We start from the raw sequence: 19,150 nt of genomic DNA on the forward strand, positions 1-19,150 counted from the left end.
AAATCAGAAGCCATCCACAGTTATACTAATTGTCAATTACAAGTTTTACAATTAATACTTGATATAACAGTCAATATATAGCAGGGGATATTGAAATGATTTCAGAGTCTCATCCAGTTGTATTCGATTGGGAAGGTTTCTTGAATGGGGATAAAACTGGCCAAAGATAGATACAACCAGGATCAGACCAGCAAGTAAAAGTTCTACCACAGTTTCTGTAGTTTCCACTTTTTTTTCTTTGTCAGTTAAAAGTGAACAGTGAGAATTAAATACTTATCTTTACATATACACAAGGTATGCTGTGAAGCATATTTGCTTACAAACATATAAAAATACTTGTTAACTAGTTCAATAAGAAAATAATGTATAAAAGTATATAGCAAAAACATTAATCATCTCTGACTCTGGAAAGCTCAATTCCATATTTTATATTACAGAAAACAAAAACAACTTTAGTTTTTTTGAATCCCTTAAACCAGAAATACTTGAAAAGGAAGACAGACAGAAATAATTCATTCTTATCCTTAGCATGGCTGTGAAAGAGTTAAATTAAGAAACCAAGTACACATTGAGATGCCCAAGTCCAGAATGAGTCCAAATATTTGGCCACATAGAACACTATCATCTTCAAGAGGAGGAGTCATAACAGGCTTGATAAGCAGTTTTTAATCCATAAATACAATAGGTATTTTGGTATTTTGGCCACTGGGAAACAAAAGCTGTAGTATCAAGAAAGGTCTGATATGTCTCAATTTTGTAGACTCCATTCAGTGTATTTAAGGTTAACTAAGGTTGACATCAAAATCTTTAAAGATAGGCAAAAAATTCATATTAAAAAAAAAAAAAACCCTCCTGTGGAGGTTAGAATAACAGTAGGTAATATGATTCCAGAAGTTAAAAATTATTTCACAACCTAAAACTTCAGCTTAGCAAACAGCTTAGGTTCCAAAACTGATTCATCCCTATTAAGATGTAAGCCCTTAAAAAAAGAATATGTCTGTATATGTAGACATGTATTTAGAAAGAATCAGATAATCTTTGAAGCAGCCTTAGTGTTTCCTTTAAATTGGTCTGGAAATAACCATTATATTAGCTTCATGGAAAGGATTAGCCGGCTTCTTGGTCTAAGGCTAACACGGTGATCATTTGTCTAAGGCTAGAAAGGTACCAACGTGATGTAAACCATCAGGAGAGGAGGAGGAGATGAGGGCTTTTCCTGGCAGTTGGTAGCTAAAATTCAAGGGATTCTTAGAAAATGACACAATGGCAGCCTTTCTTGTCTTTTTCTTTCCGAGTTGGTTCCGGTGAAGGAGGACATTCTTGCTCTTGAAATTTCCTTATAACCCGGACAAGTTCATGAAATGCTTGATCTACATTCATCCTAATCTTTGCTGATGCCTCCATGTATGTTACTTTAAGTTGCCGTGCTAACTGCTGTCCTTCCTCCTGTGTAACCTGTCTTTGATGATCCAGGTCTGCTTTATTACCAATTAAAATCATTGGAAACTCATCACGATCCTTTACTCTGAGAATCTGTCTTTGAAACTTATAGATTTCTTCAAAACTGCCTCTATCTGTGACTGAAAAAACCAAAAGGAAGCCTTCACCAGTCCTCATATACTGTTCTCTCATGGCACCAAACTCTTCTTGTCCAGCTGTATCCAAAATATCTAGTCGGGCTGCTCTGTCATCTATCACACACTGCTTTGTGTAGGAATCTTCAATAGTTGGATCATAATCTGTTACAAAATAGGACTGGATGAACTGGATGGTGAGCGCCGACTTGCCCACGCCGCCCCCGCCGACCACCACGAGCCGGTACTTCTCCTGGCCGGAGCCGTCTCGCCAGCCGGCCGCGGCCATGGGGACGCCGCGGAGCCCAGCCAGGCCGCGCCGCGCCGAGCCGCCGCCGCCCGCCCTAGGCCCGGCTTCGGGGACGTGTGCGGACGGCGGGCTGCGGGCGAGCGGCCGGGCGGGGGTCCCGAGCGCCGGGAGCTGCCAGGAAGGACTCTCGGCGCGGCAGCGCAAGCCCCGGGGCTGACTTGGTGCCGCCCGAGGCGCGGAGAAGCCGACTCTGGTGGCTTTCTTTTTAAAAATTCTTTTTTTGTGTCTTTTGATGAGCAGAAGTTCTTAATTTTAGAGTGATTACATTTATTAATCTTTTTCTTTATAGTTTTATATTTTGTATCTTGCCTAGATTTGTGTCTTTCCTAACCTAGGATCACAAATAAGGAATATTCCTTAGTTGGCTTCTATAAGACAAAAGGAGTTTTATCTTTTACATTAAACTTTTTAACATGAATAGAATTAATTTTTATTATGTAGGGGTCTAATTTTGTTTTCATTTTGATGAATTGTCAGTTGCTAGATCTACAATAGAGTCTCTTGTCATATGCTTAGTGTTCATATTTGCACAGGTCTCTCTCAGGGCTCTTCGCTTTGTTCCTTAGCTCTGGTATCTATTGTGGCACCAAAGCACTGTCTTAGTTATCAGTGATGTATTTGGTAAGGCCAGTCTTTCCATTAGCATTTCAGGAACGTCTTGGTCATTTCAGCCATTTGCTCTTCCATTCATTTTAGAATCAGCTTTCATGAAAAAAATCTTGGTAATGATTTTGATTACATTTTTCGGATGAACCTGAATTACCTTGGGCTTTAGCTTTTAAATGCATTGCTGGGTTTAGTTTGCTGTTAATTTTGATGTAGAGTTTGCATCTTGGTTCATTAATGAGATTGGCCTACAATTTTTCTTTTTTATACTGTCCTAGTCTGATTTTAATATTAAGTTATACCAACTTGTAAAAAGTGTCTGGAGTGTTACTCCTTTTTCCCATTGTTTTGAGAGGCTGGTGGAGTGATGACAATGCTTTAAAACTGACTCTGGTAATGTTGCCCAAGGAGGTCCAAGGAGTTCCCAGAGATGGAGACCTCAACTCAGGCAAGTGGTGATCTTGACAAATGTTGCAGAAGTGAACTTAAGGAAGTATCAAATAGAGGCACAGAGATTGGTTAAAGAAAGCAAGGAATACACATTCAAGAGAGTACATCTGGAGAGTGAGGGGTGCTTTGGGGGTTCTCAAGTTCTTCGTTTAAAAGGAAAGCTTGGTGAGGTGTGAGTGTGGGTAGGTGTGGGGATAACATCAGTCTGGTGATCCCAGGATGGTCTGTGGTGGTCTGCTCATACTCAGGATCCTTAGGCTGACATGGTCTCCATTATCTGATCAGTAGACGATGTTGGAAAATCCCCTACATTATACGTTTCTTTAAATAGTGTATCTCTCTTTGCTTAATCTATTTATTATGTGGGCTAATTAACAGTGCACAAGGTAACTTTAACAAGTGGGTGAATTTCCAGTAACTTGAAGACTTACAGATTTCCCAGAAACGTGGGAGTGCCAGGCCTGGAAGAAAAGCTGACCTGTGAGTGCCAGGCCTGGAAAGGTCTGCAGAACGTCAGGTGGAAAGTTTATTTCCTTGTCCTCCTTTTTGTCTTCTTTTGGCCTATCCTTCTGTTTCTTCTCTCCTGCCTCAGTAATAGTTGCCCAGCTCTGGGGACATTCTGAAAGCCACTTGAGCTGTGCATTTTCAGGGGGTGAATTAGAAGCATGTGAATATCATCTCCATAAATTTGTTATGTTAGTCAGCTTTCTGTCACTGTGTCAAAATACCTGACAGTAACAACTTGGGGAGGAGAGATTATTTTTACTCATTGTTTCAGAGGCTTCAGTGCGTGGTCAGCTGGCTCCATTGCTCTGGGCCTGCGACAAGGCAGAATGTCCTGGCAGAGGGTGTGGTAGAGGACACCACCTCCACTATGGAGCTGGAAGCAGAGGGCAGGAGGAAGGGGCCAGGAACAAGTATAGTCCCCTAGGGTGTGTCCCCAGTGACCTACTCCCTCCAATCATACCCCACCTGCATACAGTTCCCACTCTCTTTCGGTAGTCCACTCAAAGGAGTCATCCCCCCAAGAGTCTAATCCACTGAGAGGTCAGACCCCTCATGATGCAGACACTTCCTGAAAGCCCACCTCTGGACATCACTGCACTGGGGACCAAGCCTTTAAATGCACAAGCCTTTGAGGACATTCCAGATCCAAACCATAACATTTATTAATCAAAGTAAAAAGCACTTTCTCCTGCAATCACCAATAAGTCAAAATAGCTCTAAATCACTTACTCTAAATCAGTATGTACAAGTTCTTTCTCTGTCTCCTCTTCCCCTTACCTCTTCTGCCCTGCACTTCCCCACTGGAAATGTTGAAAAACAAAGTTTAACTTATTTATTAAAAAGGATTGATTTAACAAAACAAGTAGAGAAGACACAAACATCACCTTCCAACAGCCGCCCACAGGGATGATGGTGCACAGCAACCTGGGCCGACCGACCTTGACAACAGTGCAGCATTTAAGGTATCCAGAATGTTTGGGGAACACCCCACTTCTGCACAAGAAAGACAGCAAGGGAGCCATACTGTGGTGACAGTCAAGTTACAGTCAAGGGATCCTGGCTTCAGGGAAGGGTCCTAAAGCCTTTCCCTGGGTTTTATCAGAAGTTTATAACCTCCAGTTGTATAACTAATCCACAAATTATTTTTGTATAAATGGGTTATCTTGCACAGTTGCCTACAGTGACAGTCACCGGCCTCTTTTCTGCCTGACCACATGACACTGTGAAATCTCCCTTAGATCACCATGTCACTGCAGAGAAGATCTAAATACAGGCATACCATAAGGATTTCTTGTGCACGCCTTCTACCAGGTTATATGTGATATAATGAATGAAGTGGGCTTCTTCAGTGGAAGAGGCCACTGGTAAGCATATCCTTAGAGTGATTGTTAATTATTCCCACCTTGTTTGCTAAACAGAAGATTTTATCCATAAGAAACAATTTTCATGACCCTATGATAATTCAAAGACCTTGAACCAAATACGTAGATGCTTATTGTCTTCAATGTATGGAGCATATGAGAGCTTTGCAAAGCTTATTTTAAAAAATGAGTTGTAGTTGTAAGGTGGGGGGTGGCCAAAGCCCCACTTGTAAGTGAGGGAGGAGAATCAAAGGAGAAAACAGATGGCTCAGGTGCCGTGGAGTGTCTGTGTCTCCAGTGCATTACACGCCACTAGAATGGACGCTCTGTGAAAGACAGGCTTTCTAGTGCCCATTGCTGTATCCTCAGTGCTTGGAAAATGCAGCATGTACTAGAGAGTTAATAAATTATATTTATTTGAATAAATAGTGAATATGTGACTTACACAGAAATGAAATTGAGATTTGGTACTAAATGGTGCTTGGAGGAGTGAATTGGTTATTAAATGAATATTCTGGTGTTATTCTTGGTATTGACTCTTGAAGCCCCTCATTAGTTCCTGGTCCCACATGGCCTGTCCCCACTGAGGGAAGCATGGGATTCTGAAGGCAGGAGGAGGGGGCTTCTAGGGAGTCAGCTAGGCCGGGAGTGGGAAGAAGTAGATGCCAGAAGTAACCTCTCACACACGCCTGCTCATGTGCACACACGTGTACACACACACACACACACACACACGCAGCCTGGCGTAGCCTGCGCTCCACCCTGCCTCTGCTGGTTTGTCATGATTTCAGCCTCTAACTTTTTATGATTTTTTTATTTGTTCTTCTTAGTTACATGTGACAGTAGGATATTTGACACATTATACATACATGGAGTATGACTTTCAGCCTCTAATTTGGTCCCCTCTTTCAATTGTGAATTCCTCTCAGTCCCTCACCTGCCAGAGTGAACCTTCGGTGTCTTTAGCCACTGCAGTTGCTTCTGCTGGCCTAACTCTCCAGCTCCTTTATACACTTTTCCTGTAGCTCTTAAGAAAGGTCATTTTGTTATTTGAATTTAATGGTGTGAATGAAATATGATGAGAAGAGTTTGATAGATTGATTCAAACTCCGGTATTGACCAAAGGGGCTTGGATCACAAGATATGAGCTCACATACTCTTCATGTGGAAGCATTGTTTTCTTGTCAGATATTTTGGTCACAGTGAAGCAAAAGCTAACTAATGCAGAAATTTGAGGACAAAAAGTTTATCTGAGGCTCACAGTTTCAGAGGTCTCAGTCCATAGATGATCACCTCCATTGCTCTGGGTCTGAGGCAAGAAGCTGCTCACCTCTTGGCAACAAAGAAGCAGGGGGCAATGGGAAGGGGCCGTAGGAAAGAACAACACTTCCAGACCACGCCCCAGTGACCTGTTCTCCAGTCACTCCCCACCCGCCTACAGTTATCACCCAGTCCATTCAGAGTGCACTAATTAGGTTACAGCTCACACAATCCAATCATTTCACCTCTGAACATTCTAGCATTATCTCACATGAGCTTGAGGGGGACACCTCATACCCAAACCATGACACATGGCTCTGTGTCTGAACTGTATCATGCACTGAGACTCTCAGCTCTGCCCTGCAAAAGGCTCAGAGAGGAGGGAGGTGGACAGCACATAACAACAAAGCAGAGTGGTCATCCTCTAGGAGAGGGACCTCAGAGGCCCAGTGGAGCCAAAGGAGACAGTGGTAACTCCCAGATGGGGAGGTTGACCATGAAAGGGTGCTGCAAAGAGATGCAGAAACTAAGTCTTGAAGGCTGAATGGGAGCTGGGTGCATGCATGTGCATGGTTGGGTGCAGCGTGAGCATTGCACACGGCATCCCAGAGAGAGGTGCTGGGAAGAGTGGAGTTGACACAGCAAGCCGTCCACAGCACTGGGAGCAAAAATGTTGCTGATGGTTGAATAAGAAACCATCAGAGCATCCAGCAGACTCTAAAGTCTTGTTCCTCAAAGTGAGATGTGGTGACCAGCACCACCTGTGAGCACATGAGGAACACAGGTCCTAGGGCCCTCCCCACTCTGAACCAGAGTGGCCCCTCAGCTGGACCTCCAGGCAATTTGCATTGTGCTCATGTTGAAAATGCAGAACGGTCCTTATGGAAGGTGGGTCCTCTGTTGGAGGAGTCTGGGGCAGTTGTCAAAAGGGAAAATAGGGGCTGGGGTTGCTGCTCAGTGGTAGAGTGCTTGCCTCACATGTGTGAGGCGCTGGGTTCGATTATCGGCACCACATATAAATAAATGAATAAAATAAAGGTCCATCAACACTAAAAAATATTTTTTTTCTTAAAAAAAAAGGGAAACCAATTCTTGAACCACATAATCCTCTCTGTTTTCCACCCCAGGCATGCGCCAAGGCCACGACCATGGCACCCAGTACCGCTTGGCAATCTACCCGTCCTCTGCTGCGCAGATGGAGGCAGCCCTGAGGTCCAAGGAGGACTATGAGAAGGTAGGCCCCCTCACCTGCTGCCACCCTGACTCGGGCAGCCCTAAGGGCTGAGGGAGATTGGTTCTTTTCATCTGGAACTGTGTTCCATTTTGAACAGCTTTTACCTGTAAACTGTCTCTTCTCGGGTCCTTTTTCATTTAGACTTTTATTACCTGGACATGTGTGGTTGTGGTCATGCAGGGGGCCGCTAACATCCAACTGTCTCAATTCACATGTTGTCTGTGTGACTTAATAGTCATGTGCCTGAATCTTAGAAATCATGTGCAAGAGAGAGTTTCCCCACGTGACTTATGTACCGGTGATCTAGCGCACCTGCAGCTGTGTAGTAGTGGTGACAGTACTAGGATAGCAACGGCCAACTGGCCGGATGTTGGCTACAGGCTGATTACTGTTTGAGGTATTTATAAGTGAAGGTATTTCATAAATCTCTCACTGTACCTTTCTATATATACACATAAATATGCTTAGAGGTAGGTGTATCTCTCAGTATCTTCACATAAACTTGTATGCAGTCATCTATTTCTGAGATCCTTGTTTCTAGTTTTGATACATATGAATTTCTAACTTGATAATTGATTTCTAGTTTGATTCATATGAATTTCCTTGGTATAATTTCCTAGGTATAATATACATACCAAACAATCAAAAATTTGCCTGTGAAAGGTGAAATGGTGAGCTTTTATGCCATAAAGTAGTCCATCTTTTCTTTCATATTTACCTTAGAACATATTTTTGAAACTGGGAGCCACAAAGTAGGGGAGACATGGTTTTCACCATTGGCTTCCCAGCTGAATGAGGAGGCAGTGTCTGGGCAGGTGACCAGGACTGGCCCTCCTCAGCTGTATGCTTAGATTTATTCCTAAGAGCGGGTGGATTCTGCCAACCTCCCGTTCCATTCATTTTCTGTTTCCCATTCTCCCTCTTCAAGGTTGGCATTTAGTCCGTGTCACTGCACTCTGTGGCTGCATCTAATGTGAGCCTGGTGGGACCCCATGCGCCAGCTGTGACATGACTTAGGTTACTAAGTGTAATGGTCGTCACTGGTTGCCCCCAGCGACCCCTAGCAACCAGCTTCTTCAGCAACTTCTTGATGTGCGATGTTTAGAGTGACAGTATTGCTTACCACAGAGCAGCCATTTGAACATAAAATTAGCTGATTTTATCACAGGGACCAATTGTTCAGCTAATTAGATGTGCAGTACCGCTGAGGGGCCAGAAACCAAAAGTGATTTTCCATCTAAACTGTGGTTTTCTGCAAAGCTGGCTGGGCTGTGGATCCCGGCTCGCACGCAACCGAGGGAAGGAGGATGGCTGAAGAGGTTTGTTATTTCCTGTCAGACTGGAGGGGCAGGAAGACCTCAGGAGAAGGACCACCTTGAGGAGTGAAATTTGAACTTCACACTGGGTGTGCTGACCCTGAACGCGCAGGGTTATTCTCACTGAGCTTGACAGATAAAGGCTGTGGAGGTGTTCTTGCCTTTTGAGGAAGTCTTTGTAACCTCTCCTTAACCTCTTTTTCATATTCAAAATTTTTCCTTAGAGAATTTCACATAAGTATTATTTGCTTATAACATTGATTAGAAGATATGATCAAATGTATTATTATTATTTTTAAATATCAAACGTGGACAATTTACCTGCCAAGTATGCCTGTGAAACATCTCTGGCATCCTAAACTGAAGCAAGCCTGATATGGGTGGGGTGGTCAGGGATTCTCTTATCCTGAAAATGTGGCTCTTCCTCACTTAGGAATTAAATCTTTTGACCACTGAGAGATTATGTGTCTTGAAATGTGAATGTAAATTAACAAATATAAAGCTAGCTCTCTGGGCCATAGGACCTAACTTCTTCCCAACTCCTCAAGGTTTGTGAGCAGAAAATACAATTCTTCTGAATATTTCTTTCATTAAAAGGGAGAAGAAAAGCAGAGTTTTCCTTTGTATATGTTGTACATCATACTGAGTCTTTTTTTTTTTTTTTTTTTTGGCGGGGGTTGGGGGGTGGGAAGGAACAAGTTGGGCACAGGGAATGTTCCCGTTGTATTTAAGAAGGCCCCCTCTGCTGTCCTGTGTGGGTAGTCACAGTCACGGAGAGAGGAGAGGTTCAGTGGCCCAGGAATAGATCACGGTGGCCTAAGGTATGATATGAACATGACAGTGAAAGAGAAGCAGGGAAACTAGAGATGGAGCTGAGAGGTAGAATCTGGGTTAATCTGGCCAACTGGCCGTGAGGGTGAGTGACAGGCACGGATGAGGGTGATTCATAGGGAAGGCTGTTGGGGGCAGGCAGAGAAGAAACACAGGGGCCTTGTTTCACTCCAAACACAACAGGGAAGCCAGGAACAAGTTGAACCCAGGGGTGCTTAACCACTGAGCCACATCCTCAGCCCTTTTTATTTTTTATTCTGCCAGCCATATTAAGTCTTAATAAGACTAATACATTTCTGGATGGAGCAAATGCCAAATTACCCACTATATTTCAAATATAAAAAGTGTTGCAAAATCTGTCTCTATCAGTCTTTCTGTTCAGCCATCCACCCATCCATCTACCCACCCATCCATCACCCACGTGACTGCTCAACTCACGTCAGAGTCAGGAAGGAGAAAGAGAGAAGGAGGTGGCAGGAAGGGACCATAGGGAAGAACACACCCCCAGTGACCCACCTTCTCCAGCCACACCCCTCCTGCCTACAGTTGCCACCCAGTCAGCCCATTCAGACTAGGAAGGACCGATTGGGGGACAGCTGTAATAACCTAATCATTTGCCTCTGAATCTTTCCGAATTAATGTGAGCTCTGGGGATACCTCCTATCCAAGACAAAATAAAGACTGTTATTTATGATGTTCACTGAAGCATTTAATTTGTAGCTTAAATGTCATATCTCACCAATGACACTGATGTTTGTGGTCCACACCACCCACAGGGCTCCAGCTCCCCACCCGTGAGTGCCTACTTGTTATTTTCACTTCCTTTTCAACAGTATATCTGAAGGCACCTTACAACACAGCTCAAGGCCCCTGTGTTCCTCCTCTGCCTGCCCCCAACAGCCTTCCCTATGAATCACCCTCATCCGTGCCTGTCACTCACCCTCACGGCCAATTGGCCAGATTAACCCAGATTCTACCTCTCAGCTCCATCTCTAGTTTCCCTGCTTCTCTTTCACTGTCATGTTCATATCATACCTTAGGCCACCGTGATCTATTCCTGGGCCACTGAACCTCTCCTCTCTCCGTGACTATGACTACCCACACAGGACAGCAGAGGGGGCCTTCTTAAATACAACGGGAACATTCCCTTCCCTGTGCCCAACTTGTTCCTGGCTTCCCTGTTGTGTTTGGAGTGAAATCCAAAGCCCTTTGCAGGGTCTACCAGGTCCTGCAGTCATCGTGCCATCTTCCCATGAGACATCTGTAACTGTCATCAGAGTGCCTAAATAGTGTGGCATAGCTGAGATGTGACAAATAGTTCTGGCCCAAAGATCAAGCACTTCTAGGGGCCTCGGTGAGAACCACAGGTGCTCAAGAACTTGTGAACACCATGTAGAATTATTCCAGGTTTCCTTATATTCCGAGGTTAATTCCTGTGTGGGCCCGCTGTTGCCTTGGAGACCAAATCTATAGGTTGTGGAGTTCTGCTGGACTGGGGGTGTTGATGCCAGGAGTAGCAGACTCTCTCCTGCACCCTGATGCTCCTGAGCCCAGAGCACGCTCTCCTGACCAGGGGAGTGCCAAGGTTGCGATTGTACCCTGATACTTGCTGGGATGAAGTCAGACATTGGCCTAGAAAACAACCTCCCTTTCCTAATTTTTGCCATCTCTGACTTGTCTCCCCATATTAGTCCCTGATGGCTATTGTAACCAATTGCCACAAACCTGGTGACTCACAACCACAAGAGTTTATTCTCTCACAGTTCTGGAGGACACAAGACTGTGGAACCAACCTAGATGCCCTTCAATAGATGAATGGATAAAAAAAAAATGTGGCATTTATACACAATGGAGTATTACTCTGCATTAAAAAATGACAAAATCATAGAATTTGCAGGGAAATGGATGGCATTAGAGCAGATTATGCTAAGTGAAGCTAGCCAATCCCTAAAAAACAAATGCCAAATGTCTTCTTTGATATAAGGAGAGTAACTAAGAACAGAGTAGGGACGAAGAGCATGAGAAGAAGATTAACATTAAACAGGGATGAGAGGTGGGAGGGAAAGGGAGAGTGAAGGGAAATTGCATGGAAATGGAAGGAGACCCTCAGGGTTATACAAAATTACATACAAGAGGAAGTGAGGGGAAAGGGAAAAATAATACAAGGGGGAGAAATGAATGACAGTAGAGGGGGTAGAGAGAGAAGAGCGGAGGGGACGGGAGGAGAGGGGGTATAGCAGAGGATAGGAAAGGCAGCAGAATACAACAGACACTAGTATGGCAATATGTAAATCAATGGATGTGTAACTGATGTGATTCTGCAATCTGTATACGGGGTAAAAATGGGAGTTCATAACCCACTTGAATCAAAGTGTGAAATATGATATATCAAGAACTATGTAATGTTTTGAACAACCAACAATAAAAATTAAAATAAAAAATAAATAAAAATAAATAAATAAATAACAACAACAAAAAATTAATTAATGAAAATTAAATAAACTTTAGATTTTAAAAAAAAGAATTGTAATGCAAATAAAAAAAGAATATCATTACCTTAGATTACGTAGAGGAGGTGAAAGGAGAGGAAGGCAGGGTATGAGGGGATAAGAAATATATTAGAATGAAACATATATTATTACTTTATGTATGTATGTGACTGTATGACCAATGTGATTCTACAAAATGTATAATCAGATAAAGTGTTCTCTAAACCAAAAAAAAAAAAAAAAAGAAATGAAATGGAGTAATAATATAATCTTTACATAATAAAATCTCAGGGCATCCTATGTTTTGAATAACGCATCTCCTCATCTTTTTTTTTTTTTTTCTCTCTTTCATTAGAGTTAATCACACAAAAAGCTTTCAGGCTGCTGCTGCTAATTTAAATCTAGAGATGACAAGTTTTTTTATTGTTGTTGTTTTGTTTTCTGTTAGCCTTCTATGTGCCTATATTAGGAGCTATACAGTAGAGGAATGCAAGACTCATTGCAAAACAAGTTATTTGTGATTCACATGTATGAACAATATTTAGTAACATGCTAGTTATCATTAGTATCTTTGAGTAGCACTAAGAATGAGGCACATTTAAATCTTGCTCACAGCTTTACAGCAAGGAGACCCATTTATATTCTGGACCTTAACTTCAGTCGTAGGAGAACTCTAACCAACACACTTAGGGACCTCCAATCAGGAAGGTGCCTCCTTGCATTTTCTAGGTTTCCTTAAACAGAGTTGCCAAAAGAAGGGGCCTCCATGATATCCTTTCCTGCTGTTGAACACAAGTTGCAATGCAGAGGATATTCGGTGTGTTTGGTTGTCAACCTGAACATGTCCTAGTTATTGTGACTTGTCTTAGTTTGACGTATCATTTTCTCTGCTGCTGCCTTCCCTTCAGGCTCTCTAGCCCATGATGACAAAGACACAGGCAACCCCTACTCTTCATAATGCCACATCACATCAACAACACTTAGCAGAATGCCTTGCACAGAGCAGCAACACACTAAACAGATCATTCACATATGAATAAATGAAGAGGATTAAAAATTCCTACTAAAAACACCAGGCTGTAAATCTTGTTGTCTGGTGTAAACCTTCATGGCTTAATGCTCTACTTCCAGACCCAAAGAGAAGGAATATGAATGAAGGTATCTTAAAAGGGGCTATTAGGCAGCACATCAAGTCTTTTTATCTTTCAAGTCAGCTTAATTCCCTGGGTTTAGATTGAAACATTATTCATGATACTCCTAAATTCAACCAGAATCTACAGGATAATTGGAACTTTAAACTATTTTTTCCTCTTCTTCAATGAGAAATTATATTATTGCTATTATCTGTCAAACATACTTCCTTCCTCCTACCCAAACATGCAAATTGTATGCAGAGTCTGAAGACAGTCAATCAAGGCAAGGATTGTAGAGGGAGGTGGTATTATTGGCACGTTATATTATGAAGAATGAGAGGCACTGTGGGAAAGTTTTATGCCTATGGTTCTTAAAGAAGTATTCATTTTCAGTATGTCATTCACTAGTTAACTCTGATCGAAGAAAAATATATTCCCCCCCAAATCCACCTGCTACTCTGACAGCCTTTTATTTAATATGACAACAGAACCACCTGTCTGAGTTTCCTGTTTTATATTTTGCATAATATAAATTATTTCTAGCATGTGCCATATGACAATTTGGGATGGATGGCATTAGAGCAATCTGATTTCTATATGTTGCTTTCTTTATCCCCAGGCATATTTTGCATTTATATCCAGCAAATAACAGGAGATATGTTTCAACTCCCCACATTTATTTTTCCCCAAACACATTCATAGACTCTTGTTCAGTGCTCCTTGTCAAGAACTTTGAAAATTCCCCTTTCACAGAATAGGTGTGTGGGAATCATTGACAGAGCTTTCAGAGTTCTTAGTTATCAACTTGGGTCTTTGTTAAGTCAGAGGGGGAGGAAAAGAAAGCTCTTTGGGTTTGTTATCATTTAATCCCCTCACTTTCTTTAATGAACATAAAATAAACATAGCTGATGAGTGGGTTGGTCTTGGCATTCCTGCGATATGTGTAGAAGATATATGTGTACATACATACACACACACACACACACACACACACACACACAAATACACATTATAAAATGACAAAGGGAAGAAAAAGGAGGAGTACTTGCCAACCTATTCAATTCATAACTACTGAGACATTGCCAATCATGAGCTAGGAAGAGGACATAAGGTGAAAGCAGAATGATTCAATGCATAACTTTGTATGAGTTATGATGTGTGTATCTTGTTCTTTGAGAGGGTAGGGGATGTGTCTTTTACATTTCTTCATCCAGAACACACCCTTGTAACTTATGAAACCTTACAGGGAGAGTACTTGGTAAATATGGTTGACTGATTCACTCTACATTGAGTCATCCAAAGAAGAGTGACATCATATGCAAACATTTATACATTGATGCTCACACATATTTCAACCAAGATCCTTTCATGTCCTAAAACACTAACCAAGAAAGGTATGAAGGATTGGAATTTTATCCAAATATAATCATTATGGTGGTATTAGAGGGTTATTTAAAAGAAGTAAAAGAGATTTTGAAATGACGTTTAAAGAAAGTAATTAATTTGGGAGAGAATGAACAAGTCAACATTCATCAACTTAAGGAAAAGTTGAGTTTCAAGTTAGTAAACTGTTAGAGAGTTCAGTTAGCTAGAACAATAATATTGGACTAGTCCTATTACAGATTTTATTGTATGAGAAAAAAATTTAGTTAGCTTTACTTTAGAGAGAAACCTGCCACAGCCTTGAATCTGTGCTAATCTAACGATGCTTGCAGATCCAATGGCCCCATCCCTCTCAGCCAGACACCCTGTGACTCAGCACACTACCCAATTCTCATTGCTTAGGACTCAGGGGACAAAGTGAAATTCTGCCACCCACTTAAGTCCCAGGCTGCAACTCCAAAATCTAATCCACAGTTAGGACTTCATTTTAAAAGTGAGCCGAGCTGGTCACCTTATGTGTCCTGCAAAACATCAAGAAAATCTCCTCTCTTCCAACCCAAAGAAAGAAAGAAAATACTTGGAACTTAATTGTGCTTACAACACAGCCAAGTAACTGAGGTGGTAATTCAAAGGAGCAGCTTTGCAATGACTATTCATCATCGCTCATCATGAAGGAACACGCTTAGCAAGGTCTATGAACACTGAGTGTGTTTATTAGGTCATTTACTGATGAAATGAGACTGTCATTGCATTAAATTATCTACTAGTATATAAGCCATGCAAAGCTATAAACATGGTATTTGTTGTGGTCATGCCAAAGAATGATTTTGGGGCTACCTGATCATGCCCTAGGTAACATATTTCAAAGGGTCTTAAACCCAGGGGACTACCTAGACACTTTCAGCTAATATGGATACCACCTCTAACAGGCATTTAAAACTTTCTGAGATAACAACCACAAAGCCTAATCTTAGCCTTGGTCCTGGTGTGCTGTGTAAATCAAATAGACCGGTAGAGTGGTGGCATTTCTGTTCTGACAAAGGGATGATAAACATCATAAAATGACTTTGACAGGATATAATTATATGAAGTATTTAAACAAACTCTGGAAAGTACACAGGCACACACTTACCACCCACCTGTATTTGGCATTACTAAGTGCCCTCCTAAATGGCCAAAGACACCAGTTGTCCTCAGTTCTGTCCTTGTGGGGAGTGATGCCAGATTTTGGATGTATGGTGTTTTATTTCGGGGATGCATTGTACTAAAGCTGCGATTGTTTCCATGGGGAAATGTCCCAGAGTGATTCTTGCCGTGGCACTCGGCTCTCTCAGACACTCCCAGAGAAACCATGATTGAGCTCTGCACTTTGACTTTGATGTCCGACAAAGGGTTGAAGAGGGAGGACTCTGTCATGAGTTCCTTGTCCAGTGGGTCCTGTAGACAGATGGGACCACTGTATGTTCGGCTCACTGTCAGGTCTGGTTGCATGGCAGAATTCAAGAGCAGGGAGTTACCTGGTTAAAAAATATATATATACTGATCTGTCACTCAGAAACTACGATACCTCCATTACCCTTTTACAGCTGCCTTCTCTAACTGCAGGCCCACCCTGAGAAAGCAGAGTGGCCACAACAGGTTGGTTCTTAGTGACCAACACCTTGAAAGTCTGGCCCTCCTTCCAGTCCATTCTTTCAATGCTACCAGACTAAATCCTTCACCTTCGGAGATCTTTACATGCTTGATTTGGAAAACAAATATTTCTGGCACTCTGGCAAGTAGCTCAGGTATTGTTGTTCATGTGATTTTCACCGGCAAAGAAGAGCTAAAAAAAATAGATGTTTTGCAATCCAGTTCGGAGCAAAATTAACGTCTGTTCATTTTAAATGCCAAGAGATGACACAGCTTGGTGACTAGGTAGTGCAGTTTATAATGAAGCTGCCTGGTTTCAGCACATTTTTTGTGGAATTCTGGGCACTTTCTGGATCTGCAGGAGGACATGATGTGTCCTCAGAGCAAATGGTTCAGGGGACCTCATGAATCGCTTCATGTCTCAGTAGCCAATTCACTTGAACATTGCATATATCACTGAGAGGAAAACAATACTCCATATGGGGACAAAGAGCAACTCAGATTCTATGTGGGGAGCAGCTCAGGACAGTCTCCTTTCTGTCTGAAAACAAATGAAAAAAAAAAACAATCTTTACAAAAGCATGAGAAATTGGACTTTGTCATCTGTTGGGGAGCACCAATTTTTTCTAAGCCAAATATTAAAAAGAAATGCTGTGATATTTTTTTGTGATGAAGAAATCTCATTTATTAGTAAATAACAAAATAACCCTCAGTCCAAAACCTCCCACCCATATCAGTCCGTCAATGTGACAGCTCAAATTGAAACCCAAACCATATTAAAAAATTTTGCTTTGGAGCCTGACAGAAATGTTTAAAGTATGGTATTTTTGAAAATGTTGCAATTCTAGGCCATATTTTTTTAGCCTCTATTGTTTTTCCATTTTCATAATTTCTAACAATGCCAGCAGGAAATCTATAACCCTGACTTTTACCACCTCTTATTCGGATCCTCTAAGATTGCAAAATCAAAGAGAAAAGGTACAAATGAGATGAAATAATGCTGCAAGATCTAATGTCTCCTTGTGGTGTATTTCTTCCAAGCTTGGAGCTACTGTACCAAGACAAAGGCCAATCAAGTCTCTGTGTTTTGTAACAGAACCACATTGAGTTCTATAGCTCAGGAACCAAGTTCTTGTTTATGGTCTCCCCAGGCAAGAAGTGGGACTGCAGAATGATCCCATGTCTGAAAAGAGTTGGGAACTGACGTTTCCATGGAGACTTCAAGAATTATATGTCCAAGTCTACCAAGCCCTCACCTACTGAAACTTAAGTTTTGGTTATTCTTAAAAGACTCTCTGAGCTCATGTGAAGCAAAGAAATGAAAAATATTTCCTACAATTAGGTAGCACAGATGTGGAGAATGCTTGATAATAAAAGCACATACAGGGCAGGGGATGTAGCTCAGTGACAGAGTGCATGCTTAGCATGCACGAGGTCTTCGGTTCCATCCCCAGCCCTGGAAAAAAAAAAAAAAAAAAAAAAAAAAAAAAACCTTATACATATGACACAGTCCACAGTTGAAGAATGGGCACAGTTGAAGAATGAAGTTGGGGTGGGCAGGGTTGAGTGATTGGCCCTGATCAGACTTCAATCTACTCTTTGAAAATCTATTTTCAATTTCTTAGTCTATTATAAGCATAACATTCTATTTTATAGGGCTGGGAACTGAAACCTGGGCCTTGTGCAAGGCAGGCAGGTGCTCTACCACTGAGCTGCACCCCAGGGCGTTAACAGTCTCATTGTTTCCCTTTCTGCAGCACCAGATATATTGTTGAAGAACAGATATGCCTAAGACAATGCAGGTGAAAAACCACATACTATGCATATGAGGTGTATCATCACAAGGAATATAGAAATAGTAGCAGCTACCAAAGGATTCTTTTCTATATCATTAGTTTTGTGAGATCCTTGATCAAAAGTAAACAAGGTGGTCAGACAATTTGGCAAGGTAATGTATTCATTTAGAGAATGACAATACAAAATTCCCTTTCCTCCCCAAATGTGCACAGACTAGGCAACAGCATTTTCACTTCTTGCTCATGAAGCAGGATGGCAGCCTGTACTGAAAGTATCATCTTCCTGAACCATGTTCACTCCATTTATGAGCACTTGCCATCCATGCACCAAGGGATTATATGGGTTGCTTTTCCTATCCTCTACTATCCCCCCTCCCCTCCCCTCCCCTCCCATCTTCTCTCTCTAACCCATCTACCTTAATTCATTTCTCTTCCTTGGTTTTTTTCCCTTTCCCCTCACTTCCTCTTATATGTAATTTTGTATAACAATGAGGGTCTCCTTCCATTTCCATGCAATTTCCCTTCTCTCTCCCTTTCCCTCCCCCCTCTCATCCCTATTTAATGGTGGTCTTCTTCTCATGCTCTTCCTCCCTGTTCTGTTCTTCCTTGCCTTCCTTATATCAAAGAAGAAATTTTGTATATATATCTGGCTTGTTTGGTTCTTGATGTCAGATGGAGAGACATTTCTCTTTCACAGCAGTCAGCCACTGCAGGACTTGGGTGGTCTCCATATGGAACAGGTCTTCACCTTGAATCCTTTGTTACTTTGGGGAAGTTTGAGTTCCCTGATGGGCCAGTCCAGGTGGTGAGTTCATTCCTATGGCAAAGGAGTGGGGCCTGCAAATGAGAAGGAGTAGAAAAAAATCAGAGTAAGACACTTCCAGGAAAAAGAACATTGGTTCATATTATTCTCTGTTGGGTGCTTCCATCTTGCCCTCTGTCATAGCTAGCTGCTCAGGTATATTTATTCATAGTTCAAAGCTGCTTGAGGGCAAGTATCAACAAAATTCAACAAACTTTTGCCTAATTAAAAATGGTTAGCTGAGTTAAGATCCTTCAAGGAAATGATGAGAGGAACAGAAACCAAGGTCAGCATCTTATTAAACTCTTGTTTCTTTCAGACCTTTAAAAAATTCAATTTGATATTTTTCAGTAATTTGGGGGGAATTGAACTTCACTGAACTTCCTTTAAGTGAAGGGACAGGGTTAGTGCTGAAGATGAAATCAGAAATGGAAGGCACAGGGTTAGTGTTTAAGAGGAAATCAGA

The 19,150-nt window shown here is 41.8% G+C and overlaps 1 protein-coding gene across 1 annotated transcript; it reads right to left on the reverse strand.

Annotated features, from left to right (window-relative positions):
* Nucleotides 1-311: 311 nt before the first annotated feature.
* On the reverse strand, nt 312-1,871 carry LOC139707644 (ras-related protein R-Ras2). The gene has a single exon (XM_071619043.1). It carries the CDS (start codon nt 1,861-1,863, stop codon nt 1,249-1,251), a length of 615 nt encoding a protein of 204 aa, XP_071475144.1. The 5' UTR covers nt 1,864-1,871; the 3' UTR covers nt 312-1,248.
* Between the last annotated feature and the right edge of the window lie 17,279 nt (nt 1,872-19,150).

Source organism: Marmota flaviventris, chromosome 1 (assembly GCF_047511675.1).
Source record: "Marmota flaviventris isolate mMarFla1 chromosome 1, mMarFla1.hap1, whole genome shotgun sequence".
Classification (NCBI taxonomy): Eukaryota; Metazoa; Chordata; class Mammalia; order Rodentia; family Sciuridae; genus Marmota; species Marmota flaviventris.

What these genes read in the sequence shown, in the direction of transcription:
- LOC139707644 (XM_071619043.1), bottom strand. Translation starts at nt 1,863, where the DNA reads ATGGCCGCGGCCGGCTGGCGAGACGGCTCCGGCCAGGAGAAGTACCGG.